This window comes from Gekko japonicus, unplaced genomic scaffold (genome assembly GCF_001447785.1).
Source record: "Gekko japonicus isolate JY-2015 unplaced genomic scaffold, Gekko_japonicus_V1.1 scaffold3595, whole genome shotgun sequence".
NCBI classification, from domain to species: Eukaryota; Metazoa; Chordata; class Lepidosauria; order Squamata; family Gekkonidae; genus Gekko; species Gekko japonicus.
Window position 1 is genome coordinate 28,533 of NW_015173792.1, and position 10,478 is coordinate 39,010.

The following is a 10,478-nucleotide window of genomic DNA, read 5'->3' on the forward strand; positions in this document are numbered from 1 at the left end:
TAAGAGATGGAGTTGTACAGTTGCTAAGAGGGTACAGCCAGGGAGTCCCCAGTTAAAATGTTCCTGCAGCCATGAACTTACCAGAAGGCCTTGGAGACAACCTGCCTCCTAATCTACAACAATGAGATAATATTAACTTACTGTAAGGAGCTGTTGTAAGGATTACTGAGATAACTGTTACAGGAGCACTGAAAAGTTAAAAAAGCCATATACAGGCTATTATTCAACATCTACAAGATTCTTGCTAATGTGATTGACTGGGAGATTGTTGAATGGGCAGGAAGCCTCAACAGCCTGACTCTGCAATTAAGGCACAAAAAATCAATGTATAAAAAGCCTTCAAAGATACATTGCTATAAGAAATGTAAGTCTGTGCCTCCACTCGATCTGCTTCTCTTTGCCTTGGTATTTCATAGGCCAGGCACTGTCAGAATCACAGTGGCTGAGCACCATATAACAACTGCTGGAATTTTTAATTCTGATCACATTTAGTGTAACTATAGACACCTTCCTCCAACACAGAGTACTGATACCTTCCGGATATTGTAGAAATCACGATGCGGCACCTTCTTCTGGGCTGCCAGCTCTTTCATCTCATTGAGCAGAACGTGCATCTGGAATTTTGAACTCAGGTACTGCAGCCGTCGGTAGCAGAAGGATTTTCTGTCCAGATGTGAAAAGGGAACAGGTTAAGCTTCACTCTGCTCAGCGTCTCTGATGGCAAAGCAGCCAGTACTGCTAATCAGAAAACCTATGTTCCACATCCACTGCAGCTAGCTTAGTTCAGTGCAATCAAATAATAAATGGCCTTTCCTAAGGGACTTTAGATGAATGACAACAGCTGATTCCCAAAAGCAGAAGATAGGAACTAGCAGATCAACAGTAAAAGACCATACAAAACTGCCTAGCCAGATCTAATGGTCCATCAAGCTCAACGTTCTGTTGTTAAAAATGGCCAGCCATATGCTACAGAGAAATGCAAAAGTAAAGCATATACCATCCCCATTAATTCCTGGCATCTGAGAGGTAGCACTATATACCGTGTTTCAGTTTCAACACAACATTTATACTTTCAACTCTCATGGACAGCAGACATTAGCAGATCTCTCCCTCCAGGTGTTACTATGGAAATGTGTTCTACATGACAGGTATCGGAAGCATCCTCCACCCTGCTAGAATATGAGCATGACCAGATTTAGCAGAAATGCCATCAGACGTAGGGGTCATGTAAGCCCAGCTCTTGCATATATGGATGAATGAAGTAGGGAAATCAGGATAAGGTAAGTCCAGTTCTGTAGTTCTTTAAAGAAATAAAGAAACAGACCATGTGTGACTGAAAGAATAAACACAGAGGACACCAAGCGAAGCATAAAACAAACAGCATCCAGACATGGGGCTAAGGGTTTGCTCCCTGTAGGATGCCCTGACCTGGATAGCCCAGGCTAGCCTGATCCCATCAGATCTCGGAAGCTAAGCAAGGTCAAGCCTGGCTAGTATCTGGAAGGGTGACCTCCAAGGAATACCAGGGTTGTGAAGAAGGGGCAAGCAATGGCAAACCATCTCTGAAATGTCTCTTGCCTTAAAAACAAGTCTAGTTTACAACCTAGTGGTGCATAACACTAAAAGAGCTATACATTTTGACTGCCAGACAATCTTAGGATCTCCTGGCTATTCTACTCACAATGCCATATGATAATTAACGTGTTGGATAGGTGATGCAGAGCCAAGACCAGCCCTGCCAACAGTACCAGAGAACTTTCTCTAAATAACTGGCTAGATTGGATGGGGGGAAAACTACTAGAGACAGTTTTAGCTCACTGAATACAAAATTTTGAGAGCCAGCATGGTATAGTGGCTAGAGTGTCAGATTCGGGGGACCCAAGTTCAAACCCTCATTCTGCCATGGAAGCTCACTGGGTGACTCATTCTAATCTACCTCACATGGCTGTTGTTATCATGGTACAATGGAAGAAGGAAGAATGATAGTGTAAGCCACTTTGGGGACACACTGAGGATCATCATCATCAGCTACCTTTATTGGCATCACAACAAAACATAGATCATCAAGGGATTAAGGGCACAACCTTCATTGCTGGAGTTGAAACATTCTTCTCCTCTTAATGGCACAACATAGAAATTTAGCCACCAAATCAGTGATCTCAGAGTTATGGGAAGATAGTAAAAAACCGTCTTGCAAACATCAGATTGACCCTTGCGAATTTGTAGCAGAGGTTCTAGATGTATGGCACGAATATCACAGTAAAATATACAGTGCCGGAGAACATGTTCAGTACTTCCTATTTCCCCCAGACCGCAAGAACAAAGCCTAGAGGAGTATGGCATTTTTTTAAACCTCCCGTACAGTACCGCAGAGGGAAGAACATTAAAATGAGCTAACATAAATGCCCTCCGATGCTCAGAAATAGTCAAGCTAAACACACTGAGGAGAATATGACAAGCTGAGGTCATTAATATGTTGATGATGCCCGGCTCTATTTTTTCATGAAGGGGTAGTTAGTACCAAGTGCCAATACCACTAGTATCTTATTCCAGCTGGACCCAGCAAGACAGAAGCCTTTTTGGTTGAAGTGTGGAAAGTGAGTTAACTTGTTCTAAACACCCCATAGTCTGGACATTCCTCTGATCTCTATTTTGCTGTGTTACTGTCAGGTGGCAGCAATGTTCAAGAAGACATTCTATTAGCTTAACTTTCAAACTCAGACATAGCTACTCTCATGCTTTGATACCACTCATTTGGACTATCATATATTCTACATAGGGCTGCTCCTGAGACAACTCAGAAGCTGCAGCTGGTGCAGAATTTTGCCTAAGTGGGCCACTGAAAGCATTTTGCTTCTATTTCTTGTTTATTTGCTGGCTTCCAAGTCCAATTCAAGATGCTGGTCAACACCTTTTAAGGTGCTGAATTCTGCATATCTGAAGGAGTATCTTTCCACATACAATATTCCTTGACCACTGAAGTCAGAGGAGGTCTTTCTTCAGGTTGCTCCCTTTTCAAAAGTCTGGCTATAGAACTCCAAAAGATGACTTTTGGGGAGGTAATACAGCCAGCACAGTGCATAGAGTGTTAAACTAGGATCTGGGAGACCCAGACTCAACACCCCAATCTGCCATGAAGCTTTCTGGGTCAACGTGGGCCAGTCACTGTCACCATAACCCACCTCACAGAATTGTGAAAAAAACAGGAAAAGGAAAACCACATACACTTTCCTAAGATCCCTGGAGGGGAAGAACAGAACCAAAATTATGTAATTCATTTATACCCTGCCTTTTTTCCCAACAGGGATCCAAAGTGCCTATATCATTCTCCTCTACTCCATTTGACCTTCATAATAACTTCAGTGCAGGTCACGTACACAGTGTCTTGCATGAAATAAGAATGGTCAGTGCTTCTGACCAAGTGCCCAGCTACTCAAAGAGTTCCATACAAAACTACACAGCCAGCCTTCTCAAAGCAGATACTAAATCTGAATGATAGATGAGTTTTGCACTTCCATCAGGCAGAAAAAAAAAAAAGACTCTCCTGAACCCTGACAATTCCCCTTACTTGTCAGTGATGTCTTGCTTGGTGTACACATGAACTACGCCATTAACCATCTTCAATCCAAAGCCAAGGTCTCCAGGCATTGATTCAGGATCACACTTCTCATATGGATGTTGATCTGCGAATGGTGGGTGCACTGGAGCATCTGGAACAGGAAGTCACACCTTGGTTGAACCACCACATTTTATAGAACCATCTCTCTCTGATGACGTTGCCACATTCCCTCCCCCAGTTCCTTTGCATAAGAGGAGCCCCACTGGATGAGAGTAGTGGCCCTTCTGGTCCAGCATCCTGTCTCACATCCAGTACTTCTGGAGGTCCAACAACACAGCATAGAGGCTGAGGCCTTCCCCTGATGTTGCCTACTGGCACTGGGATTCAGAGGTTGACTGCCTTTTAATATGGAGGTTTCCTTTGCTGAGGCAATTGGAATTTTGCTCCAAGTAGCCACTGATAGACCTATCCTCCTATCATCCATGAATCTGTCTAATCCACTTTTAAAGCTGTCTATGCTTGTCACTATCTACGAATTCACTTCACAACCTCCTGGAGATGAGCCCAAGCAGACTATCAGAGTTTGCACAGACACATCCCCTTAAACTTCTGTAACTACCCAGCCTTTCCAACTCCAAGCCAGAGACAATGCATGGCTTGCTCACATGGCTGTCACTGGGTGTGAAACCACCTTCCTCTCATTTATTTATTTATTTTATTTATTTATAATTTGAATTTATAAACCATCCTCCCCTGAGTACACAGGGCTCAGGGCAGTGGACAACAAAGAGTAAAAACATTCAAAAATAATAAGACAATTTAAATGATACATAAATAATAAATAGATAAAATAGTCTCAGATGGCGCAACGTTCCAATTGTGTGTCTGCCTCGCCGGGGGTGGGTGGGGTAAGGGAAGCAGGGAAAATGGGGGGAAAGAGGATTCAATCTTCCTGCCAGACTTGCTAGTACATCCCTAGTGCATTAGCTGCCTCACAAGTAACCAGGAACTAATTTCAGCTTTCTTATTCCTCTACCATTTTACTGTCTCAGCCACAGGGAGATTTTGCCATTTATTGCCTCAAGTTGCTCTCTCACATTCAATCCCCACCTGCAGCCACTGGGGTCTCAGGGATCTCCTCATACATCCTCAGGGCCAAAGGCTTTTCTGAAAGGTTTTGTAGGAAGCGGGCTGTGGTCTTGCAGAAGCTTTGGAAAGAAAGCCCCATGTACTTCTCCCGAATGAACAGCGCCTTCACTACACTCTTAGCTGCATCCAACAAATCTGTGAAAGGCACCTGAAGGGCAGAGAAAAAACAACAACAAAACAGCTCTTTCTATCACACTACCACTATGGGCAGGCCTCCTAGATCATGGGGCAGAAGTGGAACCACTATGTATAAAAAGTAAAAAATGTATTAACACACAAAGAATAATGTTTTTAACAGAACAAATATAACATTCAGAGTTCATGTAAACTCACAACAGTGTCTGATGAAATGATGAAGCCCTTTTATTTTGGAGAACTTCTGGCCAGTCTCCAATCTTCCATTCTTGGGCAAGGTGCTAGAGAGGTTGTTGCCTCTCAGCTCCAGGCGTTCTTGGTAGAGACTGATTTTCTGGACCCATTTCAATCTGGCTTCAGGCCAGGATTTGGAACAGAGACTGCTTTGGTTGATGACGTCTATCAAGGACTAGATGGACTTCCGGGAAATATGGCAACCTAAAAAGGAGCCTTCTAAAGGCGCCAGTCCTATCTTGCTGTGGGGCGAACAATGCCATGGAAGGAGGGAACTAAAGTTTCTGCTTCAAATGTTACCCATATACATAGAAGAAAGAATAGTCAAAGAGTGGAAAAGACAGATAAACCAATTTATATGGAATGGCAAAAAACCAAGAATAAGCTTCAAAATACTACAAGAGGGGGAAAAGAGAGGAGGATTAGCAGTCCCAAATATAAAATTATATTACCAAGCAGCAAGTCTGGTCTGGATTGTGGACTGGATTAAAAACCCAAGATAAAGAATAGTAAAATTAGAATCAGCAGACCTTGACGAAGGCTTACAAAATTATTTGTGGACTGAGAAATCAGCTAAAAAGATCATAACACAGGAAAGAAGTCATGTAATCAGAGATGGACTTTTGAGAATATGGTTTACACACCAGAATTTATTAAGCCTCTCAAACTTTTTGCTTATTAGAAGCTTACTATGATAAGAACATGAGAAACAGAAATGATTTTTCTGTTTGATGATAAATAGGGGAAAATCAAGTCTAGGCAAAATATTAAAAAGAAGGTATAAACATTCAATGGCTGCTATATTATCAGTCTCAAGACTAAAGGAAATCATGAGCATTGAAGGTGGAATTCTAATAGATGCAGCTGAATTTGAACAGCTGATTATAAAACAAAAAGCTTCCAGTTGCTGTATCACCTTGCTTCCTCAATGTATCAAAGTAGTTGGTCTGATGTACATTAAGAACATAAAAGATGCTGTGTATTATTCAACAATACTGTAGCTGGGCGGTTTTGGTGTTCCACTTTTGAGGAAGCAAAATGATATGGGAACTGGAAGCTGGTGGGGCCATTAAGTGGATATACAAGCAGCAAGCTGAGTTAGTGTGAGCTAGCTCACAGGTTTTTAGCCTCTGGCTCACACATTTCTGTCTTAGCTCAGGAAGGATGGCTCCAGAGCAAACTAATTTATGCAGCAGCCAAATCTCCTGCTCAATATGTTAATACCAGTAGCTCACAGAGTAGAATTTTTGCTCACAGAGTTCCATATCTTAGAGCAGCATTGGCAGCAAGATGAGTTTTTTGAAGAGGAATTATAAGCATTTATATTTGGACTTTTCACTGAGGAATTTGACTTGGACTATTTCTGAAGGTGGATTAATAGGATTGTTTGTATATTTGGACCATGTATTTCTGACAATTATATTGTACTTTTGATAAACTACACTATTTATATAGGTTTAGATTATCATACTAATTGATCGTTGAATATTCTTCATTATTTATGCATTATTTATCTTTTGTATAAATTCCTTCTGTGCTTCTCTGCTGTTTGAATATGCAGTAATGGCAAAACAACCTACTTGAGAAACAAGTCTATTACGAAATCTGAGGAGAAATAGAGTGTGTATTAGGTGTACTATGCTAGCAGGAGACAAAGTACAAGTGAGAAGCAGTCTAAAATATTATATACAAGAGAATTAAAATCTGTTTTAAATGTAACATCTTGAATTCAAATGGGTTCTTGACATGAGCTATATAATATCCCTTCCTTCGCACCTTGATATACTTTTTATCTGTTAAAGGTTCTAATGAATACATAGTAGTGGTGAAGATATGTAATATTGAATACGTAGTAGTGATGGAACTAATGATGTAGTCAAAGCAAATTAGTTATGAAGTTTGAAACTTAAACTTAAACCGCGGAATACAATTGTATCTCAACAGAAGTAAGAACTATTGTATATTATAGATAATACCTTAAAATTATAACAAAAGGGGTTGTAAGGGAAAATATTTTCTGTCTTATAGATTCAGTATTACATGATTGTCCTTGACAAACACAGTTAGGCTGTATAACCCTCTTGTTTTCTTTCCCTTTTATTTTCTGTATCCCCACTGTCTTCCTATATAAATTTAAAAAAACATGGAGAAAAAGGGGAATATGACCCTGCTAGTTCTGCTGGATCTCTCAGCAGCATTTGCTACTATCAGCCATAATATCCTACCAAGCTGCCTTTTGGTGCTGGAACTACGAGGCATAATGTTATGTTGGTTCGAATCCTATCTGGGGTCTCAGAAGGTAGTGTTGGCCATTGGGGTTCTGCAAGGTTCCATCTTATCCACCATGCTACTTCATATCTATACGAAACCACTGAGAGAGGACATCAGGAGGTATGGGCTGCAGGGTCAGCAGTATGCAGACAATATCCAGCTGTTTCTTTTCCACCTAATTCCAAGAATACTGTTAAATGTTCTCAATGGATGCTTGGGAGTCGGTAATGGGATAGATGAGTTTAAACTTAATCCTGACAAGACAGAGATTCTCTGGATTAGTAATGCTCCCTCTAAGATGTGGAGTCTTGTGAGCAAAAATTCTACTTTGTGAGCTCCTGGCATTAAAGCTTTAAGCGAGCCATTTGGTTACTGCATAAATTAGTTTGCTCTGGAACCATCCTTCCTGAGCTAAGACAAAAATGTGTGAGCTGGAGGCTAAAAAACTGTGAGCTAGCTCACACTAACTCATCTTAGAGGGAACACTGCAGACCAGTGACTTGAGATCTCTCCTGTCTTGAATGGGGTTATACTCCCCTTGAAAAGCCAGGTTTATGGCTTAGGAGTGCTGCTTGACACAGCAATCACCTTAGAAAATTAGGCAGCTGCAGTGGCTCATGGTGCATTTGCCCAGCTTCAGTTAATGTATCAGCTGTGCCTGTTTCTGGTTCAGTCATATCTAGCCACAGTGATTCATACCTTAGTTCCATCTAGAATGGACTACTGAAATGCACTCTACTTGCGGCTATCCCAAAGAGTGTCTAGAAGCTGACGCTAGTGAAGAATGCTAGGGCTAAACTGTGGGTTGGAGCTAGCTACTGGAAGTGTGTAACCCCGATCCACTCCCAAACCCAGTATTAGCTTTGTTCTGTAAAGCCCTACATGGCTTGGATCTATGGTATCTGAAGGATTGTCTTCTCCCATACATTCCCACACAGGAATTGATGACAGAGAGAGGCCCTCCTCAGTGTTCCAGCAATCAAAGAAGCTCTTCTGGTGGGCACACAAGAGAAGGCCTTTTTGGTGGCAGCCCCAGTCCCATGATTATGGAACAATATCCCCAGGGAGGTGCTCCTGGCCCACCTCACTTTCAATCTTCAGGAGGTACTGTATTTAGGATTACATGTGACTAATTTAATTTTAACCAAGATTTAAAACTGTAGTCTTTTAGGTGTTGTTTTTTTAATCATTGTTGTTTTATTTGCATTGTAAGCTGCCCTGAGTTCTGCAAGGAAGAAAGCAGTTAATAAATGTTTTAAAAATACAAATAATAATAAATTTCAACTTATATAGAAAAGGACTTCAGATATATAGACAGCTCAAAATATAAAAGTCCACAGAAATTAGCCATGTAATGTGAAAAAGCCAAGGGCTCAGTCATTTTGCCTGTTCCAGGAGATCTTCATCAACAGTCAGTGTTCACTTAACGCTTCAGCATTCAATGTAAGACAAGAACAATAAAAGCCACACAGCTTCCCAGAGCTGGTTGAACAGGACCATATCACCAAGACTTACAAGACACATCCAGCAATGTTTATTATATGGCAAGACAGAGCTGGTGTAAAAATTAAACAATGCAGGCTCATTGTGATAAGGAAGGGGTATTTGCCCAAACATTGTAAAAAACAACAACCAGTTATATAAATTCTAAGACAAGAAAAATATTGTTGTTTGTGTAAGATTCATTTTGTAGGTTATTTGTAAAATACAGGACCAGAAAATAGAGCAAGTTAGATCCTACTGTTACCTAGGGATTTACTTCTCTGCATCCCATGGATTAATTAAACCTCTTAAAACTACCAGGTTAAAGAAGCAAAATCTGACAATCAGATAAAGAATGAGAATAAAAAAGTTCTGCCTCTTCTTAAATTACTAAATGCTAAACTGCTTCTCCAGATGCTCTAAGGCAGGAGGCATCAACCTTTTCTTTAATGAAAGCTACTTCTGTGCAGTGAAGAATATCCTATGAATATCTCCCCCTCCCCAGCAAGCTACCAAGTTTTGTTGTGTCCTAGAAACAGAACATGGACTGTGAAGAGCACCAGAAATGAAGCTAAGCAGCATAAAGGGAAATCCTATGAAATAAACAGTATTTTAAAAAGCCTAGAGCAGATCTTTTCATTATTTTTCCCTGGGTCTTTCAGGGCATTCATGAGCAGCTTTGTAGCAGTCAATGAGCTACCAGTGGCTCTGGAGACCCCAGCTCAATGGAGCTATCACCGAACTGCTGAATCAGACATGTAATCCTGAGATTAATTCTGGATGCCCCTAAAAATACCTGCATATTATTTAGATGTGAAACTGGGTTGTTGCCACTTGAGACGAAAGTACATATGCCTTCTTCATTATTGCATTCAAATACAGCTTACAGGGGGCAGCTAATTTTCTAAAATTTTGCTTTGACAGCAAATCCCCAAAAATTCTATAGAAGGAGTTCTGGTTCAGTGAAGACTGAATTCACATACGTGGATATTACCATGAAAACTGTGGTAGCTCCATTTGGCTAAGGCTCTATCTTTAAACTGAGCCTTAGCTCAGGATGGTTTTTTGTCCAGTAAGATATGATGAAATTGAAGGAAGACAATCCCAAGTTATTATATGGAAGTTATTTACTGCATCTTTCCAAACGTTCAGTTAGGAGAGTATCAACAATCTGTGAGTTTTAGCTGATGTCTTCTGAAGTTCTGGATTGATACTACAGGAAAACTCCATTCTGAGACATTATATATGTGGTGAAGGGCATATGGAGGATTGCCCATGTTACCAGCTATACTGTTCCATGTACAATGATAGAATACTAAAATGTTGTAACAAAGAAAATATTTCAGACAACTATTGATCCAATCAGAAGAAAATGGAATTTTTGTTAGTGAACAGATACAAATGTGTCTAACAGCACTGCTTCTTTTGCCATTAAGATCTCGTGTGGCACAGCAAAATTATCTAGGAATGTGATTGCTTACTTTTCTTATATTTATTTTTGAGTCTGAACGAACTCTATTCACCACAATGAATTACTAAGCACCTGGAATGCCTGGGCTTGTACATATGATACACTCTCTTTCTTGCTCTTTGTCCTCATACAGACTTAACTGAGCAAAGGTAAATTGGTAACATCTTGAAGATTTCC

At 40.5% G+C, this 10,478-nt stretch overlaps 1 protein-coding gene across 1 annotated transcript in view; it reads right to left on the bottom strand.

Annotated features, from left to right (window-relative positions):
- The window catches only part of AMPD2 (adenosine monophosphate deaminase 2), a 49,159-nt gene that overhangs the window by 11,315 nt on the left and 27,366 nt on the right, over positions 1-10,478 (bottom strand). Inside the window, exons 6-9 of the mRNA XM_015423553.1 lie at positions 4,670-4,856; positions 3,569-3,710; positions 1,142-1,300; positions 534-663 (exon numbers count right to left, since the gene is read on the bottom strand). Of these exons, the coding sequence (XP_015279039.1) occupies positions 534-663; positions 1,142-1,300; positions 3,569-3,710; positions 4,670-4,856 (618 nt within the window). The remainder of the gene's footprint in view (positions 1-533; positions 664-1,141; positions 1,301-3,568; positions 3,711-4,669; positions 4,857-10,478) is intronic.